Raw genomic sequence first — 20912 nt, 5'->3', positions numbered from 1 at the left:
GTGGGGGTAATGAGGGTGGGGGTAATGAGGGTGGGCTGGATGAGGGTGGAGCTGGATGAGGGTGGGGGTGATGAGGGTGGGGGTAATGAGGGTGGGGGTAATGAGGGTGGGCTGGATGAGGGTGGAGCTGGATGAGGGTGGAGCTGGATGAGGGTGGGGGTGATGAGGGTGGAGCTGGATGAGGGTGGAGGTGGATGAGGGTGGGCTGGATGAGGGTGGGCTGGATGAGGGTGGGGGTAATGAGGGTGGGGGTAATGAGGGTGGGCTGGATGAGGGTGGAGCTGGATGAGGGTGGGGGTGATGAGGGTGGGCTGGATGAGGGTGGGGGTGGATGAGGGTGGGCTGGATGAGGGTGGGGGGGGATGAGGGTGGGGGTGATGAGGGTGGGGGTGGATGAGGGTGGGGGTGATGAGGGTGGAGGTGGATGAGGGTGGGGGTGGATGAGGGTGGATGAGGGTGGGGGGGGATGAGGGTGGATGAGGGTGGATGAGGGTGGGGTGATGAGGGTGGAGGTGGATGAGGGTGGGGGTGGATGAGGGTGGATGAGGGTGGCGGTGATGAGGGTGGGGGTGGATGAGGGTGGGGGGGGATGAGGGTGACCCAATCAAAAGACACATCCTTTAACACGAAGGCTAAAGAAAAGAAAAGCAGCACACGAGAGAAAATCTTCAATTTGTTCCACTTTATTGAGAAACTCCACGACAGAGCTCTGAGCTGATCCGTCAGCCGCTGAGAGCCTCGAGTTTCATCTTCAGTGCAAAAAGAGGAGAGCAGTGTGGGATGAACTAACGGCTCTCTCGTCTAAAAACAACTCAACAAAAACAGAATCAAACCAAACAAAGCTGTGGTTTCTCTTTATCTCAGCAGCACATGAACCAATCACTGACATGCATTACATGATTGATCTGTTAGTCGTTCTCTCTTCAGTCCGCGCTGCTCTGGGAGCTTTGATTCTTGCAGTTGGCACGTTCACAGCTCAGAGTACTCACCCCTTCACCTGCTTTATTTATTTACTTTATTTTGAAAAGCAGAGGGAAAACAAAACAATAACATCTGACATTTTAAAAGCAATTTTAGGGTTTAAAAAAAAAAAGGGGAGATAATGAACAAATTGCTGTTATTGGCTGATGAGAGGGAGGGGGCGTGGCCGCATGAGAAAACCCCCAAAGTGTATTCCAGCAGTGAGAGGAGGAGGAGGAGGAGGAGGAGGAGGAGGAGGAGGAGGGTCACATGGCGTATTTCTGAGTCCAGTCCTGAGCCGTCTTGTTGTACCTGCAGGGGAGAAATGTTCAGGTGAGATCAGCTGTTAGCGGGCAGATCAGGGACGATGCCATGCCTGCAAACACAACACACACTCTGTCCCATCTATTTTCTGTTCGTCTCCATTTTCTATTCAAAATGCTACAAACTGCAGCCAAGTTCAACCTCAGAAGCTGCCAGAAGAAATGAAACAACGTAAAAACTAAATGGGGCGGAGCCTGCGAGCTCGTTCAGGAAGTCAACTCGAGCACCAATGATACATTAACAGGTGACGCGCCTCGTCCCTCTCACAACCAACCAATCACATTCTCCTAAACATGCCGCTCTATTTGAGCTGCCAGGTCTTCCTGCCTCTGCCTCGCTATGCTGCTGTGTTTCATGTTGCTGCTGCTCGCCTGCCCCCCCACCACCCCAGCTCCACCTGTAGGCTCGGGGGATAGTTATCTAATCATCACTCAATGTTCTTTGTAAATCTGTGGAGTGATGAGGCCCGAGCCTAGACGCCAGACTCAAACTAGATGCTGCTTCTAATAAACATATTAAGGAGCAGGTGAGCTGTCTGACTGAAACAACCTTTGTGGTGTCTCAAATACATCTATTTCTATAAGCTGTCATCTTCTTTAGGTAACACACTGACTAAGGACAGCTCCATGCTTCAACCTGACTCTCAAACATCCTCTTAAACTTCTGATGTTGTGTTTCAAAGCCCTGACTTGGTTCTTTGTCTCTGAGAGGCTCTGGGAACCTGCAGGTGAGAAGCGTCTGAAACATGAGAGATGAGCCGCTCGGACTCTGTTTCCGGAGCCATGCATCAAAACGTGCTTCAAGTCCACAAATCCAGCGTGGGACTTTCCAGCGCTTACCCTCACAGCATGGCATACTTGTCTGTCCACTCCCTGGCTAGTCTGTTATACCTGAGACAGACACTCGCGTTACAAACAAAGGACTCTGCGTTTGATGCGTTGCTACTTTAGGGAGGATCTGGGTTTGGAGTCCAAAGTAAGGGCGTCTGTGTGTAGACGTTAACACTGTTAGTTTGTATTATTTATTATAAGAATGAACTCACTTTACGGGGTCTGTGTGTAGACGTTAACACTGTTAGTTTGTATTATTTATTATAAGAATGAACTCTCTTTACGGGGTCTGTGTGTAGATGTTAACACTGTTAGTTGTTATTATAAGAATGAACTCTCTTTACGGGGTCTGTGTGTAGATGTTAACACTGTTAGTTGTTATTATAAGAATGAACTCACTTTACGGGGTCTGTGTGTAGATGTTAACACTGTTAGTTTGTATTATTTATTATAAGAATGAACTCTCTTTACGGGGTCTGTGTGTAGATGTTAACACTGTTAGTTTGTATTATTTATTATAAGAATTAACTCACTTTACGGGGTCTGTGTGTAGATGTTAACACTGTTAGTTGTTATTATAAGAATGAACTCACTTTACGGGGTCTGTGTGTAGATGTTAACACTGTTAGTTGTTATTATAAGAATGAACTCACTTTACGGGGTCTGTGTGTAGATGTTAACACTGTTAGTTGTTATTATAAGAATGAACTCACTTTACGGGGTCTGTGTGTAGATGTTAACACTGTTAGTTGTTATTATAAGAATGAACTCACTTTACGGGGTCTGTGTGTAGATGTTAACACTGTTAGTTGTTATTATAAGAATGAACTCACTTTACGGGGTCTGTGTGTAGATGTTAACACTGTTAGTTGTTATTATAAGAATGAACTCACTTTACGGGGTCTGTGTGTAGATGTTAACACTGTTAGTTGTTATTATAAGAATGAACTCTCTTTACGGGGTCTGTGTGTAGATGTTAACACTGTTAGTTTGTATTATTTATTATAAGAATGAACTCTCTTTACGGGGTCTGTGTGTAGACGTTAACACTGTTAGTTGTTATTATAAGAATGAACTCTCTTTACGGGGTCTGTGTGTAGATGTTAACACTGTTAGTTTGTATTATTTATTATAATAATGAACTCTCTTTACGGGGTCTGTGTGTAGACGTTAACACTGTTAGTTGTTATTATAAGAATGAACTCACTTTACGGGGTCTGTGTGTAGACGTTAACACTGTTAGTTTGTATTATAAGAATGAACTCACTTTACGGGGTCTGTGTGTAGATGTTAACACTGTTAGTTGTTATTATAAGAATGAACTCACTTTACGGGGTCTGTGTGTAGACGTTAACACTGTTAGTTGTTATTATAAGAATGAACTCACTTTACGGGGTCTGTTTTGTAGATGCGGGCGATCTCTGGCACTAGCGGGTCGTCGGGGTTCGGGTCACATAACAGAGAACAAATGGACAAAAGGACTGCGGAGAGAAACACATGATCATCAATAAGTTAGATATTTGTCACAACTGCATGTTGTTGTTTACGTCAGGAGACATCTTGTTTACGGGGTCCTGTTGTTGTTTACGTCAGACATCTTGTTTACGTCAGGCCGTTGTTTACGTCAGGAGACATCTTGTTTAGGTCAGGCCGTTGTTTACGTCAGGAGACATCTTGTTTAGGTCAGGAGACATCTTGTTTACGTCAGGTCGTTGTTTACGTCAGGAGACATCTTGTTTAGGTCAGGCCGTTGTTTACGTCAGGAGATATCTTGTATACGGGGTCATGTTGTTGTTTACGTCAGGAGACATTTTGTACACGGGGTCATGTTGTTGTTTACGTCAGGAGACATCTTGTTTACGGGGTCATGTTGTTGTTTACGTCAGGAGACATCTTGTTTACGGGGTCATGTTGTTATTTACGTCAGGAGACATCTTGTATACGGGGTCATGTTGTTATTTACGTCAGGAGACATCTTGTTTACGGGGTCATGTTGTTGTTTACGTCAGGAGACATCTTGTTTAGGTCAGGCCGTTGTTTACGTCAGGAGACATCTTGTTTAGGTCAGGAGACATCTTGTATACGGGGTCATGTTGTTGTTTACGTCAGGAGACATCTTGTTTACGTCAGGAGACATCTTGTATACGGGGTCATGTTGTTGTTTACGTCAGGAGACATCTTGTTTAGGTCAGGCCGTTGTTTACGTCAGGAGACATCTTGTTTAGGTCAGGAGACATCTTGTTTACGTCAGGCCGTTGTTTACGTCAGGAGACATCTTGTTTAGGTCAGGCCGTTGTTTACGTCAGGAGATATCTTGTATACGGGGTCATGTTGTTGTTTACGTCAGGAGACATTTTGTACACGGGGTCATGTTGTTGTTTACGTCAGGAGACATCTTGTTTACGGGGTCATGTTGTTGTTTACGTCAGGAGACATCTTGTTTACGGGGTCATGTTGTTGTTTACGTCAGGAGACATCTTGTATACGGGGTCATGTTGTTATTTACGTCAGGAGACATCTTGTTTACGGGGTCATGTTGTTGTTTACGTCAGGAGACATCTTGTATACGGGGTCATGTTGTTGTTTACGTCAGGAGACATCTTGTTTACGGGGTCATGTTGTTGTTTACGTTAGGAGACATCTTGTATACGGGGTCATGTTGTTGTTTACGTCAGGAGACATCTTGTTTACGGGGTCATGTTGTTATTTATATATCTTATAAACAAGATCAGCGCCTCAGTACTCTTACTATATCTCTCTAGAAACACCCTGGTCAGCTATGAGGAATTTAAAGTGTAAGAATTCAAGTCAAAGCAACATCTGGGGAAATGAGTGAAGTTTAAAGCAAGAGAAGAAGTCAGCACGTTATGTGTCTCTGTTTGGTGAGGCCTGAGTGCTGGCTCTGAATCTAAATGAGTCTTCACAGCGCGACTGAAACTCACCTTTAGAGATAGTTAATGCAGGAGACCACTGTGATCTCAATATATCCAGGCAGATGCTGCCGTTACTGTTAATATTTGGGTGATAAATTCTTGTTGTGAAGGCGACCTGAAGGAGAGAGGAGAAACACAAAGCAATAAGTCAGAGCTCAGAGAGAAGCCTCTTATAGAACAGCTGTTACCGCCTCAATAACATAAGATATAAGAGGCACTTTATTGATCCCTGACTGGGGACAGTTTGGGTTGCAGCAGCATAAAAAGACATGGCACATAAGTAGAAATTCAATGAGTAGAAATAGAAATAAAAGAGCATTAAAAAGTAGAAAATATACAAGTAGACTGTGAAGGTAATATAAAGCAGTGATGCAAATTAGTCGCTTTTCGGCGCCTCCCGCTTTTTTAACGCTGCTTTGGGTGACTTGTGTAATTCGTGGAGAACCGAAGAGTTTTCGTTTTGGGGGGGGGTGGGGGTCCGTCAGTTCGTCCGTTAGTCCGTCCGTTAGTCCGTCCGACTGACGGACAACTTCTCACTTCAAAAAAGAAGAAGAAATCTAGATCGCAAAATAATTAAACAAGCGAGTGCCTGTTTTTCCTGGCCAAGGACAGGTTCCATGAACACAACACGAGCGTAACGTGTCTTCGACGTGGTTATGTCTCGTCTGAAAGGAGTGTAGACTAGACTTGAGTGCTTACGGAGGGCACCGGAACGCCGCTCCAGCTCTTCAAATATTGCAGTACCCATAAGGAGCCGTACACATGCCGCAGTGTTTGCGTGGCTGTGTCTTTAGTTGTAAGCACAGTGGCGATCTGTTATTATTAGCATCTGTTTAGCTAGCTATGCTAACGAATTTAAAGAGCTTTTCTACAACCAGGTGGAAGAGAGCTCTCTCCTGAGAGGCTCAAATAACCTCAGCTCAGTGAGGTTAAGGCACACCTTGATATGATCATTATAATTATTAATGAGATATTAGAGACTAAATGAAAAACAGGTATAAAATACTATATGACAGTAACAAAAAAGTTGTTAAAAATAACAAGAATAGAGTTTAAAAGGGGAGTGATTTGTAAAATATCCCAAAAGAAAAATCTGCTTACAGTTCTGTTTTCAAATGGGTGTTGAAAGATGTAGGGCCTACCCATAGATCTCCTCATGTTGTTCTCAAAGTGCACCAGATTGATGCTTTTAACTTCAATATTTAAAAAAATATCTGTCTCCTATTGATCTGAGTATATTATAAATAATAGCCAGTTAATTGAAGCATTATAGCACAGGCCTTTGTCAGATGGTATATCACGCTGTTTCTTTTTGCTTCGGATAGTTCTCTCTTTTTTCACCATACCTGTGTTTGCATCACTGATAAAGTATCTGAGGAGGAAACTGTTGATAAATGAATTTAGCCTTTTCAACGTGTTATTTTGAATATGTGTTTAATTAAATGGTTATGTTTGCCACCCCTTTGCTCGTCCCTTCAAACACAGAGTTTAGTTTCTATAAACTACATTATTATTTACTGAAGTCCTGCGGATGCTGTTGATTTTGGATTGTTTCAAAACAACCCGACTCTATAGAGGCTTTAGGAAAATCTTTGTACCATTTTGAAAACACAACAATACTCAGATGCTCTTTGCTAAATGCACGTATCAAGTGTTTGGCTTTTTGACAAGAAAAATACTTTCTGTAATAAAAGTGGTGGATTTACGACAAAAAAAAGAAATTTACTAGGAAACCCACTTAAATATTCTTCTGCTGCGTTCACACCGGACGCGATGCGAATATTCGCTTCGCTCTAATCGCTCCTATCGCATGGCTCTAAGGCAGGGGTGGGGAACCTTTTTCCTCTCAAGGACCATTTACATTTTTTCAACATCCTCCGAGGGCCGTACAAATGATTGACCTCTGCTTAAAAATACTAAAATCACAGCCCATTCATTTGGCCTTTCTTTCATGCTGTGCAAAGAAACATAAATCCCTTAATCCAGAGATCTCACCATGCATGAAGTTAAAAGCATCAATCTGGTGCACTTAGAGAGCAACATTAGGAGATCTATGGAGACATCTCAACATCCATATGAAACAGAACTGTAAACTGATTTACTTTTCTTTATGGAGATTTTACAAATCACTCTCCTTTCAAACTGTATTCTTGTTTATTAATAACAACTTTTTTTTTACTGTCATCTAGTATTTCATACCCGTTTACTTTAGAAACAGGTAGCATGGCCTACCTGTCTGCCTTAGAGAGCCATGCTCTCACATCACCAGTGCATTCAAGATCTTGCCTATTCACCCAGACTTCTGGCGTTTCTTCTGAGTGTACTGGAAGGGAGCCTCACATTCGGCAGCAGAAGCAGTCCCAAAATCTTTGATTCCCTTTCAGCAGCTCTGTGCTGGATCTTGGCAAACAACCAGACTCCCTTATGTGCTCCATCTTCTCAAGGACTTTCTCACTGTCACTCCACCATCCTCACCCCCCTGCCACGGGCTGAGCACACTCATACAAACATTTTTCAGACCTTGGCATCAGTCTGTCTGAAGAGAAAACCTCAGGGCCTAAAACCTCCATTGAGTTTCAAGGCATCACCCTGGACTCAATGTCTTTCCAGGCTTCTCTACCCTCAGAGAAAGTACAGCGCATCACTCTCCTCTTGTCAAACTACTTAGAGGCAGACAGATGCACGACACGGCAGCTGTTAGCCCTCCTCGGCCACCTAAATTACGCCATCCGCATAATACCTCAAGCAAAACCCTTCTTGTCCAACCTGCTGAACAGAGCGGCGTCAGTTCCCTCCATCCATGATCGAGTAGTTCTCGACAACGCATGCAAAATGGAAATGCACCGTTGGCAGGATTTCTTGTCCTTGTGGAACGGCATCTCTTTCTTTTATGATGACTCCATTACCAAACCCGAGGATATCCAACTCTTCACTGACGCAGCCCCCTCCATAGGCTTCGGCGGCTACTATGCAGGGAGATGGTTCTCATCCACCTGACCCCAGAGATCACAGCTCTGAATTCACAGACGCTTTCTCCTTCATCCTCACTTCACAAACTATATGCCATCATCATAGCTGCCATTCTTTGGGGGCACGAATGTTCTCGGAAAGACATACTCATCCACACCGATAGAGATCCTTAACAAAGGCCGATCTCGCTCCCTAGCCATCATGCAGTTCCTCCGTAGACTCACCTTAATCTCTGCCCAACACCAGTTCATCCTCAAAGCAGCACACATCCCAGGTCATGAGAACGGCATCGCTGACTCTTTGTCTCGTTTTCAGAAATTCAGAAACTTGGCCCCCGAGGCGGATCTCCATCCCATACCAGTCCCACCACATTCAACTAAACCCACAACTGGAACTACTCTCACACGCTTCACGGGAGGCCATCCTCAACAGCCTTGCCCCGAGCACCTTGTCAGCCTATCTCACCGGCTGGAATTGCTTTAAGGCATATCACGGCGCATACCTGCTACCATTCCCCACTCTGGACTAGGGCTGAACGATTAATCGATTTTAAATCGAAATCGCGATTCAAAATGATGCGATTACTTGTGTGTCAGTCATCCACACCGATCAGAAGTGCTGTGCTCCACATGTACCAGCCATTGTTAACCAATCAGAAGTGGCCCATAATAGAAGGTGATAGACAGATTGATCCAAGTATCTTTGAAAGTGCCTGCCCTTTCCAAATGGCTTCCAATGGAGCTCTCCTAGATGGTTCGGTGAAACAAAGCATCTGAGTCAGGTTAGTAATGCTCCATCACATGACCACCAAAACAGAAAGATACGGACACAACATGTGTGCAATTTAGTTTCCTATCCATGTGAACATGTTTTAAGTGGGGGGAGACCTGACCTCCTCTAGGGGGGTCCGGGGGCATGCTCCCCAGGGAAGATTCTTTTTTTAAATGTTGAAGTTGAAAGCATCAATCTGCTGCACTTTGAGAGCAACATTATGAGATCTATGGATACATCTCTCAACACCCATATGAAACAGAACTGGAAGCAGATTTATTTTTCTTTATGGAGATTTTACAAATCACTCCCCTTTCAAACTGTATTCTTGTTTATTAATAACAACTTTGTTTTTAGTGTCATATAGTATGTTATACCCGTTTACTTTATTCTCTTATTTTTCTATAACTATAATGATCATATAAAGATGTGCCTTTACCTCACTGGTTGTAGAAAAAGCTTCTTATATTCGTTAGCATAGCTAGCTAACCACATGCTAATAACAACAAAGTTATTGACTGTATGATCAGTATGACAGATGAACAGATCGCCCACTGGGCTTTCAACTAAAGACACAGCCACGCAGAAGCTGCGGCATGTGTACAGCTCCTTATGGATACTGACATTTTTGAAGTGTCGGAGCGGCGCTCCGGTGCTCTCCGTCAGAAATACACCCCTTTCAGACGAGACATATACCACGTGATGACACGTTAGGCTCGTGTTGTGTTCAAGGACCCTGACCTTGGCCAGGAAAAACAGGCACTTGCTTGTTTAATCCTTTTGCGGTCTAGATTTCTTTAATTTCTTTCTTTTTTGCGGTGTTTATAAATTACCTCAAGGGCCGAACCAAATGGTCTCAGGGCCCGTATACGGCCCGGGGGCCGGAGGTTCCCCACCCCTGCTCTAAACGCTCGAGTTTCAACGCGGCTGTCAGCTGTTTTCTGATTCAACGTCAGTGACGGCTGGCTGAGATCCTCACCGCTGATTGGCTACCGCGACATCTCGTCACGTGAATTTGACGCTCGAGTTGAAACAATTTAATCAACGAAACAATCAACCGCTTCATACGCGCCTTCGGAGCGAATTAGCGTCTGTCCGCGTCTCTGCTTTGACTTTCCATGTAATCGCGCCGCCCCCAAACATCGCATCGCGTCCGATCTGAACGCAGCATTAGATATAAAGTGGAAAAAGCCCCTCAAATGTATGAGAATAGAAATGTGAAGCGGCGGCTGCTCACTGACCTTGGGGGGTTTGAAGGGATAATCTGTGGGGAAATGAATAGTCAGGAAAAATACTCCGCCCTGATAGGGACTGTCGGGCTGAAACAGAGAGAAATAATACATTTATATATTTACACATTTATAAATCACCTAAAGAGAGAGAAGTTACTCCTTAAACCGGGTTGTGTCGTTATCAATCCAGTAATCCCGTTTATATATTATATAATAAAGTTGTATACTTACAGGACCCATAATCGTAGCTTGCCAATGAAACACTGGAAACAGAAAGAGAGGATTAATACATGTTGTTGACTGAGTGTCGGCTGTACACAAACAGACTTTGTTGTTTTGTTTGTTTAAGTAAAATGATCACTCACTGTCTTCACCGACGGGTCCCGCAGAGCACTGAGCCGGAGGGTCTCTGGACAGATCAGTTAACTCCTGAGAGGAGGGGGAGGGGGAAGAGGAAGAGGAAGAGGAGAAATGTTGTATTAGTATCAACATTAAAGTTTCATAACACGTATGTAAAAGTCTGAACGAAGACCTTTATCACAAATTCAAAATAAAGCCTTAATAGTTCTTTTGTAGTTCTCTGTAGTTCTTTAGTATTTCTCTGTAGTTCTTTAGTAGTTCTCCGTAGTTATTTCGTAGTTCTTAGTAGTTCTAAGTAGTTCTCTGTAGTTATTTTGTAGTTCTTTAGTAGTTTTTAGTAGTTCTCAGTAGTTCTTTTTCGTAGTTCTTAGTAGTTCTTCAGTAGTTCTCAGTAGTTCTCAGTAGTTATTTAGTAGTTCTCAGTAGTTCTCAGTAGTTCTTTGTCGTTCTCAGTAGTTCTTTAGTAGTTCTCCGTAGTTCTTTAGTAGTTCTCCGTAGTTATTTCGTAGTTCTTAGTAGTTCTAAGTAGTTCTCTGTAGTTATTTTGTAGTTCTTTAGTAGTTTTTAGTAGTTCTCAGTAGTTCTTTTTCGTAGTTCTTAGTAGTTCTTCAGTAGTTCTCAGTAGTTATTTAGTAGTTCTCAGTAGTTCTCAGTAGTTCTCAGTAGTTCTCAGTAGTTCTTTGTCGTTCTCAGTAGTTCTCAGTAGTTCTCAGTAGTTCTCAGTAGTTCTTTGTCGTTCTCAGTAGTTCTCAGTAGTTCTTAGTAGTTCTTAGTAGTTCTTAGTAGTTCTCAGTAGTTCTCAGTAGTTCTTGAGCAGTTCTATTGGCTCAAACCACATCAGCCCTGAAACAACAGTCAGCTCTTTGTGAGTCGGCTGCTTCCTGTTCTCTTTCACCACTTCCTGTTTGAACACATCCATAACAGCTGATCTCACAGAAACACAGAAGAGTCCCTCATAACCAGAAACATGAGCAAGCTTTGTTTAAAACCACAGATAACTGGCTATTGAAAAACACATTTAAAATGTTTACTATGTTACTAGTAGAAGATATGTTCAGCGCTTAGTTGCAGCTCAACAAACTATTAAAGTTCATTTACCAAATCATTTCAGCAGCATCACTTTACTACAAAGACTTATTTGGAAAGGACAGACGCAGCTCTTCTAAACTAAAGAGCTAAGAAAGAATAAAACACTTAAAAAGGTAGTTCATTTTTGGAGAAACCAGCTCGAGTGCGCTAGCCGAAACAAATCTGCCACTTCCTCACAGAGCCCCTCCTCCAACACACACGGACGCGCACATGACCAATGAGGGCACGAGATCAGTTTGTGCACAGATGGAAGGCTGACAGGCAGGTAGGCCATCCAGTTACTTTAGCCGGGCCACAGATGATATTTGTTTATGGATTTGTTGTCAAAGCATTTAATGTATTCATTGCTATCTGGATGTTAAGAGCATTCCATGGAATATAACAACAAGTGTTTCTGAAGTGAACTACCTTCCCCACCTTCTGCAGATTCATCTCTAAAGAAATTAATAGTAGGGTGCAGCACTATTTTTAAATCACAGTAAACTGAATATTGGATCAAAGAAACCACACATTTAAAAAGGAGTCACCTCGGACATATATGACTATCGTTTGAAACTTTATACGGAATGATTATTCTATCAAATAATCTGCAGTTTTACAGATTAGGACTGAGACTGTTAGATGCTGCTAATTTTGACTATTGTCTAAAATTGTATTTACAGAAATACAATCTAGAGTTTTTGGGGGGAAATCTAAAAAAAGAACCAGAGGGCGATAACAGACAGACAGAGAGAGAGACAGACAGAGACAGACAGACAGACAGAGATAGACAGAAAGACAGACAGAGACAGACAGACAGACAGAGACAGACAGAAAGACAGAGAGACAGACAGACAGACAGAGACAGACAGACAGACAGACAGAAAGACAGACAGACAGACAGACAGAGAGAGACAGAAAGACACAGACAGAGAGAGACAGACAGGCAGACAGAGAGACAGACAGGCAGACAGAGAGGCAGACAGAGAGACAGACAGAGAGACAGAGAGAGAGAGAGACAGGCAGACAGACAGACAGACAGACAGACAGACAGAGAGAGACAGAGAGACAGACAGAGACACAGACAGAGAGAGAGAGACAGACAGGCAGGCAGACAGATAGAGAGATAGAGAGAGACAGACAGACAGACAGAGAGACAGAGAGACAGACAGGCAGACAGACAGGCAGAGAGACAGACAGACAGACAGACGCAGCTGTTTTTGACATTACATCGACCATGTGACTGATTATAAAGACTTCTCTGCAGAGTTTTATTTTGAAAGGACAGCAGCTTTAAAACAAACAGGTTATTGATGCGTTAGCAGCAGAGGATCTATTCATACTGCAGTGAGTCGGGGGGGGTTGGGTCAAGATGTATTGGTGTTTTTTTTTTGGGGGGGGGGGGGGGGGGGTATTTCACGTCTCGGTGGTATGCGACACACTCGGCTCATCTTTCAGATTTCAGTTCAGGGAGGAGAGTACATGTCGAGGAATTCAGACGGAGACTGAAGCAGCTGAGCAGCACGCTGTTACGGTACGTCCACACAGCAGCTTTAAAAAAATCTTCCAACCCTTCTCTGCCCATTGACTTTGAATGGGGGCGACGTCACTTTGCCTCGCTTTTCGCCGAACTGCATTGTGGGGAAGCAAAGCGAAGATTTCCTGGATTTTCAGGATTCAAAACTTACTGGTGTCATTTCCTGGTTGCCAACAAACGCCATTGTAAAACATAATCACTGATGTTCCGCTGTAACGGTGGTGGACTCATCAGAACAGAGTGGGCGAGCTGACCAATCAGAGCACAGTGGGCTCACAGGGAGGGGAGGGGGGCAGGAGCTCCAACAAGCCGTGTAGGACAGAGAGTGAATACACATACTATCAGAGTTCCCATTAGAATATTTTTTCGCCGGTCAACATGTCCGTTAAAGTTGAAATCTTACGGACAAAATTAGAAAAGTGCCGGTCAAAGGTCTTCTTTGTTATTTATTGAGCTTTAAAGCTAATTTATATGATTCGATATGAAACAAACTAATAATAGTAGATTAACTACATTATTCAAAAGTGAACAGTAATTTACAATAACACGGGAATAATAAACGGAGCGCTCTCTCCCTCTCCTGACAGCCCGTCAGTATCATGCAGCTCGCGGATCCAGTAATGAGTGACCCGACAGTAAAACTAAACATATCTATAACTAGTTACGGTAGTTTGAGAGGTAATTAAAATAGCTACGTGTGATGTTCTAACCTGAAGTGTGTGTTTTGCTCCGCTCGCCGCTGCATGTGATCATGCAGAGCTGCGTATCGACTCGTCAGCAGCAGCTGATCTCTCTCTCTCATCAGATTAGACTTCACTCGCGTTTATGTCCATATCGATCAGATCCAGCTAGTTCTAGCTAATGATATGACTACCTGCTTATTAAAAGACATCGTGACCTAAACAATAAGTGTCGCTATGCAACCGGGTGAGGCCACAAAGTATAGCGCAGCATTATGCATTTGTTTACATGCCCACCGGAACCCCGAGGCATTAGCAACAGATCAACGCACAATCAACCCATCCCTTTCTCCACATTAAGTGTTGGACATTAGAATTGACTATTTTTGTCTGTCACATAAGTGGCGCAACTGAAGCGGTATTGTGCTAAGCGGAAATTATTTTTGACCGGAGAGATTTAGATTTGCCGGTCTTCAGCATATTTTACCGTTCATAGTCCGGTAATTACTCGTGATGTGTCGGTCGCGAACGAGCCGAGTCTTTTGAACGACTCTTTGGTACGAACGAGGGGAACCGAGTCCTACTTGGTGAGAGCCGTTCTTGTTATCGTTCAATCGTTAGTCCGCACTCACTGCCAAAATCCACTCGCCTTTTAAAAAGCTTGATTTTGTTCCCCAAACGTATTCTGTGAAGACCCGCCCCTACTCTGATTGGTAGGTTTCAGCTCGAGGAGTGAGATGGGGTGGGTCTTAAGGGAATACGCGTGAGAGAGAGAAGTCATAACAAGTGGTACACGACAGATAGACGACGTGTTCTTCGGATGGAAAATGAGCCAAACGCGAAAACGCAGCAGCATTTGGATGCATTTCAACCAAAACCCAGGCAGTGATAAAGCGAACCATTTGTAAAGGAAAAAATATCCTTTAAAGCAGGGTCAACAAATAATCTCCATCGCCACTTAAAAACACAGAATATAATATTAAGAGTTGCTTGAATTTCATTCAAGGCAAGGCAACTTTATTTACTTAACGCATACAGAGGGTCAATTCAAAGTAGACAAATGACATGGATATGGCGCCACCTTAGCCGCGTTCACACCGGAGTACTTGTCCTCTTTAGTTCCGTTAGTACCCCTTATGTTGCGTTCACACCAAAAAGAGTACTTAGTGCCGCGAACTCTTTCCCCCATTTTTAGTGCCTGCTAGAGAGGTGGTACTATCCTGGGGGGAAAAAGTACCCCAGTTCTGATTGGCTGGGCGAATTGCAAACCACGCCCCGCAAAACTCTGAAAAGTTTTGTGAAGCCGCCATTGTATTTGTGGCATTAGCATTATTAGCATTAGCATTAGCCCCGCGCACCAACGGAGAGAGAATAACTTATGGCAACACAAAAGAAAACATGGGAGCAGTGGAGATGAGGAGGTGTCGGCGTTCTTTACTCGGAAGGCTTCAGTAGAACCTACTGGGAGTCCCAGCAGCTTCTACTGAAGCCAGTCCCCAACTCCGGGGACTTCCGGCCGGGGACTTCGGACGGCAGTATACGCCGTGAAGTTGTTTGCAGCCTGCCAGTAAACCCAAAGCAGAAGAAGACGAAGTGACGTCAGCGGCTCATTTACGTAATCTTCCCTTAGGGAAAAGTACGAAAACGCGATTGGTACTTAGTGCCCTGGGGTAATAAGTGCCGGGGCACTAAGTACTGCAAAGTACGCGGTGTGAAAGCGGCTCTGGTGTCATGTTTATAATGCAGATTATTGACATTAGGTCTGGCCATACAGTCAATCATTATCCTGGTGATTATTTTGCAGATAAACCTAGTAACCGCGCCCCCTTTAAAAAAAAAAATGGCTCTTTTGAACGGCTCTTTGAAAGTAACGGAGCCATAAGATCTGGCTCCCTTCAAAGAGCCATAATTCCCATCACTAGTAATTACCGGCTAACTGGAACTCTGCATACTATACAGAGATGCTGTATGAGAAACCAATGTGAGTTTGGAACATTGAACAATGTAAATATATTCTAGTAGACCTCAACAATGGAAATATGATCAGTAGAAATGGCCATGACATGGGACCTTTAAATGTTGTATGTGAGGGACTACGGATGGAAAGTAGCTCAAAGCTAAAAATCCAGCATATTTATTACACTTGAAGCATTCTTTGTTTTGGGTGTTCATGAATGTGCATTGTCCCTGCCAAATAAACGATTACATTAAATATATCTAACAGCCTTCTGATGTCTTCCTCCCTCATTATGTATATATTTAACTTTAAATGTCCATTTTCTTTTGTCTATTTTGAGATGTTTTTATTTTTCTACTCATTTTCTTTTTTACATTATTTGCAAATGTGGTCCTTTAGTTTTATGCAATAAACTTGATTCTGAAATGTAGAAAATATCAATTAATCTCCCAACATGTTTAAAGGAGATTGCCCAGTTAAGGGTTCATTTAAAAAGGGAAATAAAATATGTCAGACAAACTGCAGCAAATGTAAACCTACATAACTTCTGTAATAACAGTGTAATGGGATACAAATTAAATATATATAAATACACATGTCTATGGTCTGGAGGCGTGTGGCGCAGTGGGATAGTGCGTTGGGATTAGGGGAGCACAGGTTCAAACCCCACTGCAGTCAGCATGTCGTTGTGTCCCTGAGACACTTCACCCCAAAGTGCTCCTGTGGGGATTGTCCACAGTACTGAGTATGTTAGTCGCTTTGGATAAAAGCGTCTAACAAGTAACATGTCATGTAATGTCTGCACAGCCCTCCACTTTAAAATAAATGCACCGCTGTCATATTATATGCATTGTCCCAAGTGTTTTAGTTTTAGGCAATAAACTTGATTCTGAAATGTCAAACATATAAATTAATTTCCCTAAATGTTTACATGAGATTCCCCATTTTCAGGCTTAATGTAAACCTTAGACAAGTGAAATTAAATGTCAGAAACCATAGCACATGTCATGCTACTTGGTAATAAACCCAGTTCTGATCCTGAAAAAACACTGCAATAGGCGTAAACATGTGGAAAATATCAATTAATTCCCCAAAATGTGATTACCCATTTAAGGGTTAGTTTAAACATTAAACAACACGTGAATTAAAACCATGTCAGTGTGAGATCTTACGGTTTAAATGTCAACTGTTGTTTTTTTTAAATGTCAACTGTTGTGTCATCGGCAGCAGCTGCTGAGCTAACACCGCTAGCCACCTGCGAGCTAACAGCCCTAACATCACCTCATAAAACCTATAAACATCAAACCGTGGGTTGAGTTAAACATGGGGGGGAAACAAGGGGAGTTTGTTACCTTTGTGATCCGTTTTAAAGCCATGGTTGCTGCGTCGTGGAGGAGGAGGTGAAGCTAGGTGATGCTAACTAACTAGCATCTAGGCTTGTTAGCTTCAGTAGGCCGGCTAAGCTAAGCTGTGCTAACACATACACCGGGTTTCAATACTGACTTTGTTTTAATCTCGTTTGTTTGTCTTGGTAAACTCAGGTATTGATACTTTATCTCTGCTTCGCGTCAGCCCTTCACTTTAAACTGACTCTGGAATAACGGGACGAGTCTGTCGGTTCTTTTCCAACCCAGTTTAGATGAAACCACGCCCACTTCTGCATTAACGTAACTCTGCGTGATTGCGTCATGGATGCGTAGAACGTAACGTAACACATTTATGTCATGCTCTTGCGGGCTCTGAAGTGAAATGTACTTCTTGCGCCAAATACATCAGTAAAAGTAAATCAAAGTTTATTTAATTAGCACAATATCACAAATTGTGCTTTTGTCTCAGGGGGCTTTACAGTTTATACAGAACATGAATACGCTGCTGTAAGCTTTTCAAATATGTATTGAAGAGAGAAGAGTCCCTGGGTACAACTTGACAGAAAGCTTCCAAATAAAAGTGGGATTTGTCAAAGGAAGTGAAAGTTAATATTATAGCAACTAAGAATATCTTGTTTCCACAGAACACAAGGCTACCGACATGTTGATAGAAGAGACATGAAGAAGTGGATTTTGCATAATAGGTAAATAAATTACTTTCTTTTTATAGTGAAAGGCTTGAAAACAGTCCTGTAAATAATCATACTAGTACATTAAACGGATCCGGATTAAATAAACAGACTCAACAAGGGTGTATATATAAAAAAACAACTTTATTTAAAAAATAACAACCAATGAAAAGCCTGTGTTGAACTGTACAGTGCTGGGTGAAGATATAAATAGAGAAAAGTCTACAACTCCTCACAGCTCTGGACTTCCTTTCCCACAATGCCTTGCAATAGTCTTATTTTATCAGAGGATCACACTGACATGAAAAAACATGTTTTAGCAAATCAAGTATTTCAAAGCGTTCAGTGGTGAAACAGACAGAAAATAAATGGGCCAAAACAACTAAACAAAACCTTTTTTTTTGACACCTAAAAGACAGATTTCAATGTTTTAAAGTCATATTAATTTCCACATGTTTATAAGTGAAACCGTGTTGTAATGATTCCTCCTGTTCATACGGACAGATACACTCCAGTTCATATCAGGCATAGGGTGTCCCACAAATAGTCCATATCCTGCATTTGATTGACAGTCGCCCGTCTGAAACGTGGCTTTTATCCGCTTTTATCCAATATTTTTTATAAAACAAGAGAGGGCGATGCCCATTGGCTGCCTCAGATGTCAATCAATCAGCAGAGACATGTGTTTACTTAAAGGTGTAGTCGCTGGACGACGAGATTCACAGAGGGAGTGCGTTCGTCGTGTGTGTGTGTGTGTGTGTGTGTGTGTGTGTGTGTGTGTGTGTGTGTGTGTGTGTGTGTGTGTGTCTGTGTGTGTGTCTGTGTGTGTGTCTGTGTGTGTGTGTGTGTGTGTGTGTGTGTGTGTGTGTGTGTGTGTGTGTGTGTGTGTGTGTGTGTGTGTGTGTGTGTGTGTGTGTAATGTAAAGCTTTGAGAGGTCGAGAACACCTGATAAAGAGATTTATAAGAACAGTCCATTCACCATTTATTTGAAGGGTTGGATAGACATTATATTAAAATCTAAAGTAGCTCTTAGCAACGCACTGCACGTCTTCTTTCCCCCACGTGGCTTGTTGGAACCTGGTCACTATAATAAGGGATAAGAAATGTGATATCTAAAAAGGGAATAATCCTAAAATCTCAACATAAATGTGGGCGCAACATTTGAACTCAAACTGGACATAGGGACTCTTTAAACAGATCATCCCCAGCCTGTCTGCAGAGGAGGAATCACACCAGCATCCCTTCACATTACCACATGTGAGAGTTATTCAAACAGATTGAACCCATGCTTTGGGGCACATGTCTTTACAATCATCTCTCTAGTTATAGCACCTTTCCCCTGAAACTAAACCCTCCGTCTGATGTCCCCGTCTGTCCCTGAACATGATCCTAAATATCCTCAAGTCATTCAAATCCTTATATTTTCTTATTTTACATTCTTTGGTTGTTGGAGTGCCATCAATACATCTTGAGTTTCTGTCAACAGGTTTAAAAACACATTTCATTAAAAAACAGTTTGTTAAAAAGCTTCCTGATGAGTGGTTGGTTTGTGATTATGGGATGGATGTTCAGGCTGTGGAGAGCTCCACTCCGCTGTCACACACCCCGCTGTCGATCTGCACCTCTGCCTTCACATCCTGCACCTGAACCTCACCTGAGGACGAGACACAGTCATGTGATCACTACGGTGTATTCAGGGGGCGTCAGAAAAATCAGGATTTATTTTTAATTCATAACTTAATGGTTTAAAAAAATATGTTTTGAGAAAGAATATATTATACTTTCACATTGTTATTATTATTCATTCAATTAATTCCATTATTGTTATATTTCATATTTGTTTTAATAATTGTGTTGTTATTTATTAAAGATCTAAAATGCTGACTCATCGTGTGATCTCACCTCCGCTCTCATTGGTCAGCTGAGTGTCGTCGTGGTTACGCAGAGCCTCCTCCAGGACGCTCAGCGCTCTGCACTCTCCGACTGACCTCAGACCAGCGAGTAGATCCCGCACAGTCCCACCTGACACCTGCAGGTCAGAGGTCAGAGGAGCACAACACATAATCAGATACAACGTTATTGATCCTCACTGGACTCCTTCGTTTACTTCCAGAACATCACTACAGAGGGGAACCGACATTCAACAAAACATCACAATCACTGAAGAGAACACGCTCCTCTATCGCAGTGGTTCCCAAACGGTGTGCCGTGAGGCAAGTCCGGGTGTGCCGTGGGATTTTGTGACAACCATACGTTATTATTGCAATATACAACTACACAAAAATAATTATTTTTTAATTTACTATATCAGTACTTTGTATGCACTCATTTCATAATACAGAGGCAAACTCTATACCTAAAAACAATTATTTAAAAAGAAATCCTCACAGAATCCCATATTTCGCTGTTAACGCAGTTGCACAGGTGGGAATTATAAGACCGTGACACATCAAAGGCTGAAGGACAACATTAAAACAGAGAAACACGCAAGAGGGAAAATGGAGCGCTTTCTTGTACAGAGCAAACCACCAACCACCCGTGCAGAGACTGCCGACAACCCACCACCGGGGTAGGATTTTCACGGCGGCCATGACGGCCATGGCCGTCGTAGCCCCTCGGTCTGGCCGTTATGCCCCACAAATAATTTTACGTCCTACGGCCACCATGGCCTGCGTGCCCCTGATGCTGTTAACATCTCGAAGTTGCTTTAAAAGCGTCAGAACAGTGTTTTCTGAACTGCATTATGCTGCGTTCACAACGGACGCGATGCGAATATTCTCATCGCTCTAACCGCTGGAGTTTCACCGCGGCTGTCAGCTGTTTTTTACTCCTGTCATTCAAACAGGACGCGCTGGAGAGGGGGCGGGGCTTATCTCCATGTAAATACTGTGGTGGAAACCAACTACGACAAAATTAACATATTTTACAGTGATTTAATTGTAATACACATTTCAAAATGATGCCGAAGTAACTACATACTGATACCGGTTAGTAAAAAACATGAATTAATGCTTTGCCAAGTCTGCAGACAAGACGGCAGACGAAAAACCTTTTAAAATGCGTGTTTTCTGAATGGATCAATCAAGCTAAACTAACCTGTAGCTGCTCCGTCCACACTCACAACAACGTCCTAAAGACAGAATTAAAGCAGCGATTATATGAAGCCTAATTTGATAAAGTTTCAAATTAATTTCTGAAATATTTCATTTGGCATTAGTAAATAATTATGCACA

The 20912-nt window shown here is 42.7% G+C and overlaps 2 protein-coding genes across 4 annotated transcripts in view; both read right to left on the bottom strand.

Annotated features, from left to right (window-relative positions):
- Positions 1-667: 667 nt before the first annotated feature.
- On the bottom strand, positions 668-17305 carry LOC307032499 (ubiquitin-conjugating enzyme E2-17 kDa-like). 3 transcript variants are annotated; one of them, XM_079670499.1, is made up of 8 exons: positions 16975-17305; positions 10386-10449; positions 10252-10283; positions 10030-10107; positions 5057-5162; positions 3502-3595; positions 2124-2269; positions 668-1272 (listed from the first exon to the last, which is right to left on the bottom strand). In XM_079670499.1, the coding sequence occupies exons 1-7, from the start codon at positions 16996-16998 to the stop codon at positions 2161-2163; spliced, it is 507 nt and encodes a 168-aa protein (XP_079526625.1). In that variant the 5' UTR covers positions 16999-17305; the 3' UTR covers positions 668-1272; positions 2124-2160. The 3 variants fall into 3 exon arrangements, with proteins under 3 accessions (XP_079526625.1, XP_079526626.1, XP_079526627.1); XM_079670500.1 differs by having other exon boundaries at positions 2124-2174; positions 16975-17303; XM_079670501.1 differs by lacking the exon at positions 2124-2269 and having other exon boundaries at positions 16975-17301.
- Positions 17306-17803: 498 nt separating this feature from the next.
- Positions 17804-20912, bottom strand: part of LOC307031068 (nuclear factor NF-kappa-B p105 subunit-like) — a 13103-nt gene continuing 9994 nt past the window's right edge. Inside the window, exons 9-10 of the mRNA XM_079667820.1 lie at positions 19582-19708; positions 17804-19333 (exon numbers count right to left, since the gene is read on the bottom strand). Coding sequence (XP_079523946.1) covers positions 19248-19333; positions 19582-19708 — 213 coding nt within the window. The 3' untranslated portion in view covers positions 17804-19247. The remainder of the gene's footprint in view (positions 19334-19581; positions 19709-20912) is intronic.

This window comes from Notothenia rossii (assembly GCF_949606895.1).
Source record: "Notothenia rossii genome assembly, chromosome: 3".
Classification (NCBI taxonomy): Eukaryota; Metazoa; Chordata; class Actinopteri; order Perciformes; family Nototheniidae; genus Notothenia; species Notothenia rossii.
The sequence above is the reverse complement of the archived record's forward strand: the minus strand, read 5'-3'. Positions and strand labels throughout refer to the sequence as shown.